The 17,176-nt window shown below is 42.4% G+C and overlaps 1 protein-coding gene across 2 annotated transcripts in view; it reads left to right on the top strand.

Annotated features, from left to right (window-relative positions):
- Positions 1-15,325, top strand: part of INPP5A (inositol polyphosphate-5-phosphatase A) — a 187,334-nt gene extending 172,009 nt beyond the window's left edge. The window contains exons 13-16 of one of the 2 annotated variants that reach the window (XM_054276844.1): positions 9,509-9,620; positions 13,747-13,815; positions 15,005-15,041; positions 15,191-15,325. In XM_054276844.1, coding sequence (XP_054132819.1) covers positions 9,509-9,620; positions 13,747-13,815; positions 15,005-15,041; positions 15,191-15,240 — 268 coding nt within the window. In that variant the 3' untranslated portion in view covers positions 15,241-15,325. Of the gene's footprint in view, positions 1-9,508; positions 9,621-13,746; positions 13,816-15,004; positions 15,093-15,190 lie in introns of both variants that reach the window. The other variant, XM_054276845.1, reaches the window with a different exon arrangement.
- The last annotated feature ends 1,851 nt before the right edge of the window (positions 15,326-17,176 follow it).

Here is a 17,176-nt window from a genome sequence, read left to right as displayed (position 1 = left end):
AGAGCCCCCCTTCCCTCACAAACCCATCCTCTGCCCTGTCAGAGCCCCCCTTCCCTCACAAACCCTTCCTCTGCCCTGTCAGAGCCCCCCTTCCCTCACAAACCCATCCTCTGCCCTGTCAGAGCCCCCCTTCCCTCACAAACCCTTCCTGGGCCCTGTCAGAGCCCCCCTTCCCTCACAAACCCTTCCTCTGCCCTGTCAGAGCCCCCCTTCCCTCACAAACCCATCCTCTGCCCTGTCAGAGCCCACCCTCCCTCACAAACCCTTCCTGGGCCCTGTCAGAGCCCACCCTCCCTCGCAAACCCATCCTCTGCCCTGTCAGAGCCCCCCTTCCCTCACAAACCCATCCTCTGCCCTGTCAGAGCCCACCCTCCCTCACAAACCCTTCCTGGGCCCTGTCAGAGCCCACCCTCCCTCGCAAACCCTTCCTCTGCCCTGCTGACACCTGCCAAAAGTAGGGCAGCCACAGTTCAACAAGAGACCACGTGGCAGCTCTGCTATGTTAGACAACCTGTACAATATCATTCCAACAGAATGTTCCTCAGACACTGTTCACCCACTCCTATATTTTGCAGTCTTTTATTTTATACAGTGAATGTTCATGTTTTCATCTTGTTATCCTCTGTGATCTAGTGTAGCATATAGCAGCCCAAGCCACTGGAGACTAAATACAGGTTAGAATTTTAAACTCTGTAAGCTCTGTCACTCACAGGCTAAAGAGTCTGGCCATGAGCAAACAGCCCAGTGCAAAAGGCAGGAGGTGTGAAAAAAAGAAGTAAAAACATTGTAGTGTGTCAATATACAGGTGGGCAATTGTTACCTTTATCACTGCTCTCCATTAATTATTATAATTATTCTTGTAGCTGTTGTATAACAAAGATAGGAGCTGACTTTAGCAAGAGTTCACACCTACATACAAGGTTTGCTCTCAGATAAGGCTGCATGCACAGCAATCTCATGTATTAATCATTCTCTTAAAGTGACCTATTCTTGTTTGTTGTTGAATTAGGCTGTCATGTAATTTACTGGTTGGACATATGTTTGTGTCTTAGATACCCTCTGTGTGATATTTGTCTCAAGCAGACCCTCTGCACTGGCAGCGTCTTGGCTTTTGATGCCTCTGAGCAGGAGACAGGTCGAATCTCATTTACTCTAGGCAGAGTTCCTCCTTTGGAATTCTCTCTAACACTGGCTCATTGTTCTGCAAAAATCTTATTTAGTCCATAAAACATCTTTTCTCTACCTTGTATTTTGCCCCATCACCCTTCTCTGTTCTAGGAGGTTGCCCAACGACACGTGTGTTTTTGTGGTCTGATGTACACTGAGCCAGCCAGCTCTGCATGAAGCAATGCCCAGCGTGCTCCCTTGTTCCTTCCCTTCTGCAGAGACTATGGGTGCCAATGCACAGAGCCCCAGTGTCACCCTTGGGTATGAAATGGAAGGCCAAGATGATGGTTTAGGTGTCAGCAGGCTGCTCTTCCTTTCCAGTGTTCTCTCTGCCTCTCTCATGTTCTCAGATCACAGACTGCCTGCTGATGGGGCAGGACAGCACTCCTGAAGCAAATGGGATTCTCATTTCCTAGAACGCCTGCTCAGTAGTGCTGCTGGTCCTGTTGTCTCACAAAAGGGGAGTTAGGCACATAGATGAAAAAGCCCTAGGTTATTTTTGTGCTTGCATTATCAGTTACTTTTATAACACTTTTTTTTTTTTTGCGAACTAAGAAGTATTTTCTACTGAACAGAAATACTTCAGACTCACTCATGCACTGTAAAACTCCTTCCAGGTATTAGTGACGTATCTGAAATCATCCATGGATCTCTCAGCCCCCCAACAAACAAATTCCCACCTGACATGATGCAGTTGTCTGCTTCCAGCATCTAAGGCTGAAGCACAGAAACAATTTCCCAGCTGGAAACAGAGAGACAGCTGTCATTTCCTACAAAACAATTTGAATTTAATTATTACAATGATTTTCCAGACAGATCTTGCCTCCATGGTTCCACTCACATTAAACCAGTGCCACTCTCACCAATTCTCAGTTTTCAAATTGAAACAGAGTGTTTCTTTAATTTGTGAGGGACCAGACAGCATTACCCAAGGTCTGGTTTAAGGAATTGTGGCAAAGGGGAAAAGAAAGGACCACAAATGAATTTTAAAAGTTTCAAAGAATTACTCTACATCATGTGTAAGGTAAGGACTACAGACCACACTGCCAGCAGAAAATAAATAAAGCATTCTAAAGAGCTCACGGCCCTTGCTGCCAGCCAGGCTGTCCCGTGTGAATGTAGTGCTGAAAAGCCCAGGAGTTTGGAGCTTGAATCCTGACCCATTTCTTCCCTCAGGTTCCCAGGGAGGCATATTCCCAGAAAAGACATCAAGCTTTATCACAGTCATAGATAGTAACATGAGGCTGTTCTGGTACAAGTCGGCACTGGGTCCTTCCCAACAAGCCAACATTATTCATAATTCCATTTATCCACTTGTAATAGTAGCAGTATTGCATACACTGCGTGAGGTACAGCATTACTGTTATTAAAGCAATAGAGTTCATCACTCAGTGTTCGCTTGCTGAGGCACTGGCATTGCCAAATAATCGAGTTTTGCCAGCTGGGCCTCCCCAGGGCTCTGGGGCCAGAGCAGAGCACAGTGGGCCCCTTGCCATCAGCCGTGTGCCAGCCTCTGGTCCTGGGCAGGTCCTGGCACGGAGCGAGTGCCAGCACGTGTCCTCCTGTCACCAGGGTTTGCCCACAGGGTGGTTATGGACACCGTACTGCTGGGTGACTGTTCTTCACAGAAAGTGAAGGGTTGCATTGTGCTTTCTGGAAAAAAAATGGGCTCTGGGTTTATTTATATTTTAAATTGAAAAAAGTCCTGCAATGCTGGTGATACAGGAATGCTCACTCTGAGGCATATTACAGACCAGTATTTTCTAAAGAAGACTGTTAAGCCAAAAAGCAATATGCCCAGCATAAATCTATTAAAAAGGTTCTGATAAAAATACCATGTCATTAACCCCCCTGTTTTGTGTTGTGCCCAGACTCAGGGCTCAAGTCCTGTTTACCCATCCTGCCCTTTGCTGCTGGTTTGCCCGGGTGACCCCCTGTCCCACTGTCACCTTTGACTCCAATTGTTGGTGCTATCACCATGGGGTCAGCGCAGCCCGTGCAAGCAACAGCTGTTTAACACAGTGCTCCATAACTGCTGTGTTTGTAGGGCTCTGTTTGCCCTCCTGATCTGGCTGGAGTGGGACACGCACCGCGGCCAGTTGGCTCGCACAGCATCACCGGGGCTTGTTAGTGTTTTGGTACCTGTGAAGCAGATAATCTAATTCAAACACCAGCGTGTCTTACTGCTTAGCTTAGATCTGCTGCCTAAGATGTGCATATGAAGATAAATTTCATGGGGTAATTTGTTAGGAAGAGATCTAGGGAACCCAACTCCAACTCTCCCTTTAAGGTTCAGGGAAATAAAAAGTGTTAATTCAATTTTGAGGAAGAAGCTAACACTCTGGTAGCTGACAAAAATTAGATGTCACCCTTTGATTGGTTGAATGGCATTTTGTTGAAATCACACTTACGTACCAGCTCACACTAGTGCTGACTGTAAATTAAAAATATCAAAATATTATTATTTATATATTTGGCCTTAAAACTTTCAGAACACCCAAAGGTTGTATTGGCAGTCCACGTTCACCATCCTTTCTTCAGGTAAAAGTATCTTAGACAATCTGAGAGCACATCAGACCTGAAGGTAAATTGATCCAACATTTTCTCAGAAAATATGAAAATAGTAAATAATTTCCTGATGAAGAGTGGTTGAGATTTTTCCCCTTTTGAAGTTAAAAGTGAGAAATGGTTTAGTAAATGTGAGGACTCATACCTAAGTTCAAAAATATAATGAGCCAAATCAAAATTGTCTCAGCTCTTCCCAGAAAGAGCTCAGTTTTCATTGATGCTTTATAGTTTCATCCCATCTCAAATACTTTGTATTATAAAAAAAATTGGTGATATAAAATGTGGGGACAATTGACAGATGAGCGAGCACAAGGAGTTTTTGAACAGGAGGCATTTCCACTCCCTGAAATGTGATAAAGTTTGCTAAATGATCTGCATTTGAACCTAGATATAGGCTACAGTTGTTCAGAATGGCCTTTACTGGAATAAAAAATATCAAATAGCTGAATTTTCCCCAGTGTTGCCTGGTGACTGCTGCCACACTTCCTAGAGCAGCACTGGCAGCGTGGTCTGTAGAAGGCAGGGTCCCAGAGCAGCACCAGGTGTCCCCAGCACGGGATGTCCCCAGCGCAGCGTGTCCCCAGCACAGCGTGTCTCCAGCACAGCGTGTCCCAGCACGGGATGTCCCCAGCACGGGATGTCCCCAGCACAGGGTGTCCCAGCACGGGATGTCCCCAGCACGGGATGTCCCCAGCACAGGGTGTCCCAGCACGGGATGTCCCCAGCACGGGATGTCCCCAGCACGGGATGTCCCCAGCAGTGGATATCCCCAGCACAGGGTGTCCCCAGCACAGTTTGTCCCAGCACAGTTTGTCCCAGCACAGGGTGGCACAGCACGGGATGTCCCCAGCATTGGGTGTCCCAGCACAGGATGTCCCCAGCACGGGATGTCCCCAGCACAGGGTGTCCCAGCACGGGATGTCCCCAGCACAGCGTGTCCCAGCACGGGATGTCCCCAGCACGGGATGTCCCCAGCACGGGATGTCCCCAGCAGTGGATATCCCCAGCACAGGGTGTCCCAGCACAGTTTGTCCCAGCACAGGGTGGCACAGCACGGGATGTCCCCAGCATTGGGTGTCCCAGCACAGGGTGTCCCAGCACAGTTTGTCCCACCACATCCCACGGTGGCACCGCACGAGCAGAGGACACTGCCTGTGGCAGCTACAGGTAGGAGCCCTCCAGAGGGAATGAATTGTTTCCTGTTAGAAAGTACATTTCACCCATCTCACTAGCAGATTTTATCCATGCTTGCACACGAGAAGAGTTCATTAGGAGCGTTTTTCCTAGCTGGAAATGCCAGTTAAAGAGACATTTATATACGCAGCATTGTTGGCTTGTGTTTTGAGTTAAGGCACTGCTGACAGCATGGTTTATGGTGTCAGACAACTTTTCACCCTGCAGTAAGCATTTTTGCAAAGGTGTCTAATCATCTCTGACAATACCTGTCAACAGTAGTAGTGCTCTGATATTACTGACCCTCTTAATGGTTTATTTTCCCCAAACAATTGCCAAGTAGTTCTCATCCTTATTGACTGTGACAACAGTAGTTCATTGGACGGCCTGCTCCTTATTAACAGAGTAAGTTAGCAATTCATCAAAGGGTTTGGTTAAATTTCAACAGTATTGAACATTATATTAATGATGTTGCTGGAAGTATTATTCAGAAAACCCACCTGACAGTATTCCTGATTAAATGAGTGCAACTGAAACAGAAGTTTGTGTAACAGGATGGAAAAGCAGCTACAAGCGGCGTCTTCAGAAGGAGTAAGTCCTAAACAAGTGGAAATAAATTGTGCAAGCTTTTCCTGTGGATGCTCCAGAACTACCTGTCTGCATGTCCAGGGGCATGCAGAGTCAAAATGTATTTTGTATAATTCTGCTGGCTGGAATACACAGAGAATAACAGTCTCTTTTTGTATTTATTACCCTGCTAACATGAGTGGCTAAGGTCCTAAATTCCTAGAACTTTGCCACCGTTTTAAATAGGGCATCAAATTTGTTCCACAGGGAATTCCCCATTTCCCCATTGTATTTTTAAATAGACATTATATAGTGTGTGTAAAAAAGAGGCTGGAGATGTCAGCAAAACAAATCTAACTTACTGCCCTTGATCACAGACAGTCTTATTCCTAATGTCTTTTGGAAGATAGGTATTACAAGAATAGTTCTGCTTTTTTGCATGTACACAACCTTAAATTTACAGTAATTTTATGAGATTATTTATGCCTAAAGGCAAAGAAGCAGTCAAGAAGTGGGGTTGAGAGGAAGGAAAAGAGAAGGGAAACCATGAAGCCAGCTTAGAAAGAGCAAAAAGTGAACGGTCGCGTGGAAGCGTGGATTGGCATACTCATGTCTCTCGTTGGCCACTGCAGCAAGTATTTTCCAGTTTCCTGAGTGCCACCTGGGATGGGCCAGTGCTCTCAGGCTCTGGCTGTGGGGAACAGGCCACCAGCACGGCGCGGTGCCTCTCGGCGCCATTCCCCCATCCCGCGGTGCCTCTCGGCGCCGTTCCCCCATGCCGCGGTGCCTCTCGGCGCCATTCCCCCATCCCGCGGTGCCTCTCGGCGCCATTCCCCCATCCCGCGGTGCCCCTCGGCGCCGTTCCCCCATCCCGCGGTGCCCCTCGGCGCCATTCCCCCATCCCGCGGTGCCTCTCGGCGCGGTTCCCGCAGCCCGCGGTGCCTCTCGGCGCCATTCCCCCATCCCGCGGTGCCCCTCGGCGCCATTCCCCCATCCCGCGGTGCCTCTCGGCGCGGTTCCCGCAGCCCGCGGTGCCCGCCGTGCACACCATCCCCGAGCATGGGGCACCCAGGGGCTCCGTGTGCAACAAGTGCTGCCTCAGCAGCTGCTTCTGAGCCTTTGGGCGTTTTCCCTAAGGCTTCCATTCTGCGACATCTGTCTGTTTTGGCTGCATCAGAGCCGTCATCCTTCCTAAAACGCCTGTGCATCTGTGGACTTCTCCTTCCATTGCTGCTCTTGACTGGGTTTAAATCTGATCAGCTGGGGAAAAGACATCCAAAGGAAGTAACATTATGTAAGACACCAGAGTATCCTTGGGGACAGGACTCTTGAAAATACACCAAACAAGCAAAAGCTTCGGAGTTCACATGCAGATGATTCTGGAAGCAGTCACACAATTTTCATGCCGCTGTTCACTTAGCTATGGAGCAGGATGATGGTGACAACTTCTGAGGCGTATGCTATTTGAAAAGTTTTGTTCTGGAATAGTATACATTCAGCAGCATGTTTAACAAAGTCTTCTTCAGTGACGGTTATATTCCAGAAATCTCTAACAGAACTTCCATTTGCTAAAATCTTTTAGATCAATGGCATATAATAAACTAAAATAGCCCTACAACCCCAGAAGTTACAAAAAAAAGGATCCCTCATGGGAATTTTGAGTCATATTTAGCTATGGCCACTATTTGAGCCTATCTACAAAAGAATTTTGCTTATTCCAAAGTGTTTGTGACCCCTCTAGAGCATGAAGGAGTGCTAATAGTTCTCCCAGTTTTGGGGGCATCTTAGGATATTTTATTATGTCAGTGTCAGTATTTCACTGAGATTAGGACTTCCACATGGCAGAGTGGACGCAGGGAGGGAGCTTTATTCATTGGAATGCAGTGAGACACAACATTCCATGCTTCTTGCTTCCTTTGAAGGATTCTTTCTTATAAAAATAAGAGTTTGCCTCTCTTTATTATATTAAACTATTACCTACAGGCCATTTTGTCTGGACAATTTTGCAGCATTTATTTTCATCTCTGTCCCAGCCATTAGAAATCTGATTTATCAAAGATACTTGTAAACTACAGTAACTTTTTGACTGGGTGATCAGTGCTAAGGACCTTGAAAAATTGGCAGAAGTTTTCACCCTGTGAAAACATTAAGATACATAAAGCAAATTGATAAATACCATTTAATAGAATATAGGCTCTAGGATTTAATGCTTTAACACATAGCAGTAACAGATCATTCCAGGTATGGAACATCATATTTCAAAAGCCATACACTTAATGCTGTAAAAGGAAGGATTATATGAAATGTGATTGATTCTTATACCTTTATGTCATAAAAAGTAGCTTCAGTTATGTGGGGTTCTGGAATCAGTAAAGTAAGAGGTTACGAGAAAAAGTCAACCCTTAAGTTGCAGACAAAGAGCTTCTACTACCAATATAGTATTACATCATCAAAATATTTCACAGACACTCAGAAATAAGCTGTACTTCTGTATGTCAGTGAAGCAGCAAATTGAATTCTCATAATATGTTTTGAAAATGAGTCTTGTTAGGTTTGATGAGGTGGAAAACGTACTGAGATCACTGGTTTGTTCCAATACATTCAGTACGCTTTTCTTGGATGTTTGCCATGGCTAATCTTTTTAATGGCAGTGTAGCTGTAAACCCATTTGGTAGAGAGCTGGATGTCTCCGTTTGAGTATCACACCAAACAGGATGGTAAATAAGTTTCTCTTCAAGCATGCAAACCTTTTTTTTACAATACTAGAAATTTTATTTTAAGACACTGAAAAACCTCAGTATTTCCTTTATAAATTCAGTGAGGAGCAGAATAAAATGCAAATGTCATTTCAAATACTCTCACACATACATATGTAGATGTTTGGCGATTTTAAGAGTTTTATCAAGGGCAGACTTCAGCTAATTCAGGCCCAGTATTCAAGAAGTTGAGCCTGTCACAAACCCTCTGGATTTCTCCAAAACCCCTTCTTAGCTACTCCCACATGCCATTTTGGAAATGGTCTAAGAAAACAGTGGGCCTTACAGTGTGGTGAGCCATCATCAAATGCAAAGTTCTGTCTTAGTAAACTGACGAGAAGATTTGGATGAGACATGAAAAATTCTGGCCTCAGCTTATTGAGGTTGAGCCAGAGGTTGCCCTTCGGGTGCTTCAGATGATCGCAGCCCATGGGCTCACGCTGGTGTGTTACCTTTAGTTATATTCTGTAGATTAAAGTAAATACTTTCTGTTGCCCTTTAAAGCTAAGTTAGGATGCACTGGTGATGTCATAGCATTTTTATGATGGCCCCAGAGTGTAACTACCGTTTAATCTGCTTCTATTTGAGATGTCTTTACAAAATAATACGCTTTTCCTTAACACAATTTCATAGGTATGGGATCTTATGTAGTCAGCATCACTTTCTTTAAACCACATTCCTGATTCCTTGGTTCAGAAGAAATCTCCTGCAAACCCTGCTATCTTGTCCTGTCTTCCTTTCTGTCACCCTTAAAGAATCCGATTCATACAGGAGAGGTTTGTGTACTGCTGCAGTGGTCCCAGCACTCTGAATTCTGTTTTCTGTTAAATTATTCGTGGATAACTCCCCTTGAGAGAATCCTGTGAAGAAATCACATAAGATGAACCTTTTTCCCCTAGGTTTCATTTTTCAACTTCTGAATGTACATTTTCTGTAGTCTCTTGTCTAATTTCAAGTTGCTGTTGAACTGATTTTTTGTACTTCACACAGATAAACAGTTTGCTGTCTTTAAACACTCTCACAAAAGCACAAGGTTGGAGGTGAGAGTGTTTAAACTGTGTATGTCTTAACTTCTTAACCATGCAGTAGAGTTGTAGATCTGAGAAGAGATGTAGAAAAGGAGCACATGAAAAGGAAAGAGGGAGGAGAAAAAAAAAGTGTCTGGAAGAGCTGCTTTTTAACAATGACATTTTGTAAGTAATATGGCCCTTTGAGCCAGAGGTTTCAGACTGCTTTGCCAAGAGTCACTGATGGTTGTGGATGGGGTTTGTTTGCAGTTATCCCTACAGCGAGGACTCCAGCCAGGGAAGGCAGTACATGAACACGAGATGTCCAGCCTGGTGCGACAGAATCCTGATGTCCCACTCGGCCAAGGAGCTCATTCTGAAGGTAAGTACAGACCTGCAGCCCCCTGATGCCTCCACCTGCATTATCTGCACCAAACTCAGCCCTTGAGTTTGCCAAACTGGAGACAGCACACCATGGTAGTAAATGGAGGGGTCTGCCTCCAGTGATTTGCACCCAAGAAGGGGGATTTGTCCCCATAAATCTGCTGACAGTGACTAAAAGATGAGCTTTCACAAGCACTTCTTTTGGTATCTGAGCTGCCAATGATGACTGACTGTCTTCTGTCCTGTGCCTCTTCTGTGCAAGGGTGCACAGCCCTGGGACACTGACTGCTCGCTTTAAAGAGAGTAACAGAAAATAAAAAAGGCCCTATAAAAACCCTATGAAAAGTCTCCATTAGTCCCCCAGCCCAGTCCACCCTGCAGTGATGTAAGCAGCAACATTGCCCCTACCAAGGATTCAGCAGGGATGCAAACAGAAGCAGGTACAAGTGGCTCCTGGCTGAGGAGTCACACAATTGAGAGAAAAGCCTGTACAGCAACAGATGCAGGCATCTGACTTAGCAGAGTGGTAGATTTCCTAAGGTACTCCCAAGAATATGACAAATGCTGCGTAGGCCAAATCTATTCAGGCTGTCCCCTGAATGAGGATGGTCTCCAGCAGGAAGGCTCCTAACTGTGGTACGCCAACTAGGTGCCTAAATTTAGACATTCCGTTGAGGCTTTAGAGATAAGATTCTGCAATGTTTTTAGAACATACAATTCCTCTTGGGATTTAGGGCTTGTAGATAGGGTTAGGGTTAGTTGGTGATGTTCTGTCCAAGGTTAAATGATCTAAATATGGTTCGGGAGCCTTGCAGTTTTCTTTCCTGTCATTTGCTCTCTCCTTGTTCCCCTCTGCCCTCCTTCCTTTCTTGGGAGCCCTGGACTGGCTCAGCTGGTTACCTGTGCCAGCTTCCCCTGCCTCTGTCCCTGTGAGTGTGCTCCTGGCACCCAGACCCCCATCCTGCTGATGCTGGTTGCCAGCTGCTCTAGAGGGCCAAGACCAGATCAGGAAATGGGCAGGTGGTAGGAGATCTCTCCCACTTCTCTCTGTTCTGAGCTGGCCAGCTGGCAGCATAAATGGATGTGCTGCAGCGAGGTTGTCTTGGCTGACCGGACTGTATGACTCTAACAGACTTACTGAACCTAAAATTGCCAAAAGTCATGTGTCTGTCTGTGTGCTCCTATATAATTAATGCAGTTTAGTGGGAGTGAATTACAGAAAATAATCTTCTAAGTAAATCAATGTTCTATAGTTTCTTAGCTTCTTTTTTTTCCAGTTTAAATTAATTACACCCTTGAAACTTGCTCTCCTGAAGTTTATAACCTTCTTTTTCTTTCTCATCGGGGTTATTTATCTCGTGGTTGGACTGTTTGCTTTGCAGTATATAACTCACTGAAGGGCTGGGAATGTGTTTTCCATAGCTGCTCAAATTTCAAGTCAATGCACTTCCTCGCATGTTTTAATGTGTAAAAAGTGTCTGTGTGACATCATGAAATTTCACTCAAAATTTTAGACAATGCATGTACTGCAGTGTTCAGTAAAAAAACGTGAAGCCTAAGGGCAATACAGTCTTTATAGTCAAATAGTAACGTCAAAATCAGTGTTACTTATTTTTGTTACACGAAAATGTCATGTGAAAAAGTGAGACTTTACCCAAAATGTTACCGATAGTGCTTGGCGACCATGAAATTCCTAAAGAACAAAGGATTAAAACCATGAAAAGAGTGGCCAATGAGGGAGGATTTTTTTTTAAGCTATGAATAAGGAGATAAATGTGTACACAAAAGCTTGAAGAGTGTAAACAGTACAGAGGGAAAGGAATTCTTTCTGATTATCTAGAGGGCTATAACTTGGATATAATGGGAGAAAATTCAACAAGGGAAAACAAAGTTTCAGTGCTGAAGAAGTTTGTAGCTGTGAGGTCAGTTGCAATTTCCAGTCTCCGTGTAACAGAAACTGCATCAGCTGCATCCTTCAAAGCTCACCTTTAAAATTGCACACAACTCTGTCTCTGGAGCTTTGCAAATTGTGGTCGGGCAGTTTGGGGCATCTCCAGCAGCTCGTGTGCAAAGGGACGGGTGCTGCTGGGGCCAGGCTGGGCTGTGGCTCCGTGACTCTGGAACCAACAGAGGAGTTTGCCTATCCAGCCCAAAGCCAAACCAGCATTCTGGCCCATAGAACCTATGAAAATAGCCACTAGAAAATAATGCCAAACTGACTGAGGAAAGGGCAAAACCACAGGTTTCTGTGGTTCTACGCCAGAAGCAGTGTTGGCCTTGACTGAGAATTTACCCCACTGCAGAGACCTGTAGTTTAAAGCTTTAAAAGGAACTCTGTAGAAAGTAAAAGCAAATTTTAATTAACTGATTACACTGTAACAAATCCTGAAAATAAAAATGTATATGAACTTTTAAAGATTGAATATTCTTATTTGGCTAATTATTTTGCTGTGTTACTTTTTCTTATAAGCAATTAAAGAGTTTATTTTTCTGCCTAGGCAATTCTGTATTTTATTTTAAACAAAAATTGTAGCTAATCTGCATTTAAATCCTAGGTAAAGAAAGGATAGGGTGCACAAATTGCCACTGTACAGTGTGTTCAGCTACACAGTAGGCATTACAGATTGTACTGACATGGGGCTGTAAACAGCTTTCATGCAACATCATCTATCATGCCATGGTCGGTTACCTCACCATCATGTTATTTTATGCTTCCTGAGCCCTAAACCACCAAAGGTTGCCCACTGCTCGGGAGCTGCGCTGATGCCTGATCGCATGAAGTAATGAATGCTCAGCCAAGTGTATATTGTTTCTGCTTGTGCACTGCTGTAATTTGTTTATCTGTCTAAAGATTATGCAGTTGAAAATCCACAATTTTATGCTGCCTTTGTAAATTATCAAGTCGCTTTTGATGAATGTATCCCCACTTCCGATGCTGGTGGCATTATGATCTTGAAATATTGGAAAGTGCTCATGCATACAATGCAGAAGGTTATGTTTTTATATTTTTGGCAGACAACCGTGCTGTAAAGTAAATCTGACCTTAAGCTTCCTTACTGCATTAAAGATAATTCAGTTTTAACTTTATAGTCCTAAATGCTACTGTTTATATAAAGTTATTGCCCAGTCAAACTTGACTGATTACAGATGAGAAAGTCTTGGCTGTTTCCTACAAAATAAATTAGTATCGCCAACTAGTTTAAAGCACATCTACGATTGCATTAGAGACTGGAGAGTGTGCAGATTACAGATTTAATTAGCTTATAGAAATTGTTTAGCACAATAAGAAATCATTTTGTATGGCAATGTATTAGTATTTATTCCTGAAGTACTGTGCTAAAGAATCAAAATAGCTCCTCCAAATCACGTTTATTGAAAACAGCAGAAAGATGAGTACATTTTATTATTCATTAAGATAAAAATGCTAAAGAAGTCAGTGTATAAGGGTAAAGTTCAACATGGAACAAAATGAAAGCAATTCATAATGGAGACCAGAGGAATGTCATCCGTCATTTGCTGCTTTTCTTAAAATCCCTGAATGCTTTTTTTCAGATGAAGAAATTTATCTCAGAGAAATGGTTAAACATTATGCTCATAACCTGAAAATAGTCATTCATCTCTCTGAACATTTAAAATCCCCTATATGATGAATTCAAATGCTGTTATAAGGCAACATGGATTGCATTTAATTCTAAGAACATTTGCCTCACCTAATTCAATAAAAATTGTGTTGTTCTTAAGAAAGGACTGGCCAAATGTGCTTGCTGCATTTTGCAGCAGAAGCCTGGAATGCAACTACAACGAGTCACTCATTTCACTTAGTGCAGCGTTAGCCACGAATATTTCCCTGGGTCCCATCAGCAGGGAGGAGGCATAGAGATCTCAGGGGGTTTTTCATGCAGGCAAAAGGCACAAATTACTGCAGCAGTACTGGGCATAAAAGTTCATTTTACACATTCTTTCTCTGGAGAAGCCAAGCCAAGATGTGTTAATATCACCTCATTCAGAAATCGGTTTCACTTATCTGCACAATATTTCCAATGTTCCTTTCTGTGTGTGTAATCTGGAGAATTCTTGGACTGACTAGTGTTCTGTTGTTTTCTGTTTTTTTTTTTTTAAACTAGTCAGAAAATGATGAGAAGATAGTAATATATGACCACATTGGGCCAAATGTCTGCATGGGGGATCACAAGGTAATTAAATTAAACATTTTAGTCTTTTATCTTCTAGTTTTTTCATTAGGAATGAGAATACATGCACTAGGTTCTACTAATTGTAAGTCAGCTATGTCTCTGCCCTATTTTTAAGTAATTCCTTGAAAATGTTTCAGAGTTGAATTCAGCTGCAGTCAGTCTGTCTATCAGAATGGCTGCTTGTATGAAATCAAAGAACAGGATGGGTGCTAGAATGAAAGCAGGATGCCATGCAAGCCAAGAGGAGCAGCCATGTGTACACTTAAAGCTCTTCTAGCAGCACACAAGAGATTTCATTGGGTTATCAACTATGCTTTCAAAGCATAGCTTCAGCCAGGTTGATGCACAGGTGCTTAATAGTAAAAGAATATATTGGCAGTTCCATATTCAAACAACAAGTGATAAAAAAAATATAGAAGAAGGATAAAGAATTATAAATAAATAAAAAATACCAGTTGTTTAAATTAGTAAAATACCTAAATTCTATGGTCTTCTTTGCTGAAGATACCAGATGGAAACCGAAGTTTGAAATACAATAAAACAGAGTATTTGCTTTCTTTGAAAAAAGACAATTGAGGAGTAGGAGGTAACCTCTGAAAGCCTATCTAAAACCAGCACTGAGGCTCTTGAATGATAATTCAGAGGGATAGTGGGTAATTGTATGTGTGGATGCATGTGTACTCGCAAATCTGAGCTCACAAATGTATACCCCTATTTAATTCCACGGTCAGAGTTCTTGTGAGACAGAGAATTGTTTTCTAAGGAAAAATGCACTTAGGGCATTTGGTCCAGAATCATCCAAGGTTTTAAAACAGAGCAACTTACCAATTTATCCAGTAAACAAAAAGGTCTGGGTCAGCCAGTTCAGAAACAGCAGTTTTTGTTTCCTTCATCACGAAAGTGGTGCAGCACTGTTACAAAAGGGAGTTGTGTGTGGGACCTGAACCTCTTCCCACAGAAATCTCTGGAAATTTTTCCTTTAGGTTTCAGTGGGAGCAGAAATCTGTGAGGAGATTATGTTGTTCCCTTATGCATTTTGTAATTAGATTAATTAAAAAACTTGTTGCAATATTTTGTTTCCAGTCATAGAGAATTTTTTGTTGTATTTACTACTGACTGTAAAGAAAAAAAAAATCAAAACACGTATGTTTCAAACATGTAACTTCTATTTTTCCCTAACTTGCTGCAGCCTGTGTTCCTGTCCTTTCGAATAGCTGCTGGGGCAGGTAAACCTATTGCAAATGTGCACAAGTGTTGTGTCGTGCAGTGATGTGGTGGTAAATATCATCTTTTTTCTTTACGTTTCTATTACATTTTCTACATCATTTCCCCTGTGTTTATCTTTCTTTTTAAAAAAATGCCAATTCTGCAACAGGAAAAAGATGCCTACGAAGTGAGAAGATTTTCCGTGAAACCACACTGTAGCCAGGAGGGAAGGCAGCACACTGAAATCTGTAATCCCAACAGCTGTATTGATAAATCCAGTCCTGAGTGCCACATTTTTAGACTGCTGATCGTACACTATGCTTCAGCATCTGGACTCTGTTCAAGAGACGCCTCACATACCTCACTGTCTTGTATGTTCATGTGACATCAAGTAGAAATGTGGAATTATTTTTTATATATATGTCACAGTTCTGTTGCCAAAACTCTAAATAGACAGCAGAGATGTTATGTATTCTAGATTTCACAACTTTCAACTTTTAATAAGTGTTTGTCAATGTGGAAAAGCTATTTCAGCATATTATAAAGTTTTAAAGGTATCATACCCATTATATATCTTTACCACTTTGGGATTTTGTACATTGGATTGTATAGATAGAGATATTGATGGTTTTAAATGGTATTTTCTTTTTTGACCAAGGCTTATGGTTTGTGTTTTAGTATTTTGGTTTTCATTTTTTAATTTTTTTTCTCATTTTATTTACTATACTGCCATGTTACATGGTTTTTGAATCACACAGCAGCTGCTTTCTATACATACATATATATGTGTGTATATATATGTATGTATGTGTATATATACACAGATATATAAATAATTTATAAACCTGACCAAAACTTATGCTAAATATACTTTCCAATATGAATGCTTGAGAGTGCCATATCAGCAGTAAGTATTGGAGTCTTAGCAGGTTTAGTTAAGTGTACATCAACAACCAACATTTATATAATAAATAATATATAGCAGTGCCATCCTTGATACAGATATATAGCATACTATATAGCACATATATTAGCAGTTTCACTTTGTTACTACTATAATCTCTTCTTTCTATGTAATATTAAGGATTGAATGTGAAGTTCTTAGCTAGGTTTGGGTGTAACTTTCCAGAATTTTGTAAACTGTTTTTGTCCGTCTTTTGTTACTGTTCTATGGTGCCATATTCTATATTGAAACAATAACAACACGGGAGAAGAAAATAATAGTCTGCTTCAAGTAGCAACTGTATTGGACACAGACTGTATTTATACAGTATTAAAGAAAAAAAAAACCCACAACCATCAACCCAACTGTAAATTTTCCTGGTTAGTAGCTCAGTGCAGCCTACAATATAGTCTTGTTACAGACATTTTCCTCCCACCACTAAATACAACATTAAAAGGTGATTAGGGAGTCTGTTGATGAAACACAAATGTATGTTTTATTGATTTAATTTAGAACACTACAGAGTTCATGGACTGCGCGATGGCATTAGATTGATGCTTGATTTTGGTATAAATCACTACCATTGGAAATGATTTGATGTCCGCTTGCAGAGTTTTCTCAACAGTACGGCTCAGTTTATAGCAAGTATTGTTGCCCAAAGGGTGTCTGCAGCTCTGTATTGTTACTGTGCCATGTTGCATTATAACCACACAGTAATTCTATTTAAGCGAACTCAACTCATAACTCTGAAGGCCTTTAGAAATGAGTACTCTGGTTCTCAAGCAATAAAACTAATCATGGTGAACATGGCTGTGTCTGCCCCTTTAATTTGGTGATTACAGGGAAATTACTAAATTGTTACATTTCTTATTGAGATTCCTTTGACCCCGCCAAGCAACAAGGGTATTTTTCACATTAAAACTTCTACGATGGGATGCAGTTCTGGTGTTAATCAAAACACAATACAAACCGAGTAAAAGCCACTGAGGAGCTGGTACGGGAGCCCTGATGAGAGGAGGGTGATGCAGCTTTACGAGCCGTTCTCAAGATGCTAGTCTTCAGCAGGTCAGTAAATGTGCCACCATAAACTCCTTCGTGATTATCCCGAGTTTCAGAAGAAGCCTCAGCAGCCTGTTCCAGCAGGGCCCGGGCCCCGAGCACAGACGAGCTCGCTGTAGCCTCCAACCGCGGGGGTCGGGCCCGCACCTCCTC

The sequence above is a fragment of the Melozone crissalis genome, unplaced genomic scaffold (genome assembly GCF_028551555.1).
Source record: "Melozone crissalis strain CALT ecotype California unplaced genomic scaffold, PUWL_Pcris_2 ptg000019l_1, whole genome shotgun sequence".
Lineage (NCBI taxonomy): Eukaryota > Metazoa > Chordata > Aves > Passeriformes > Passerellidae > Melozone > Melozone crissalis.
This window is presented reverse-complemented; position numbering and strand designations above follow the sequence as displayed.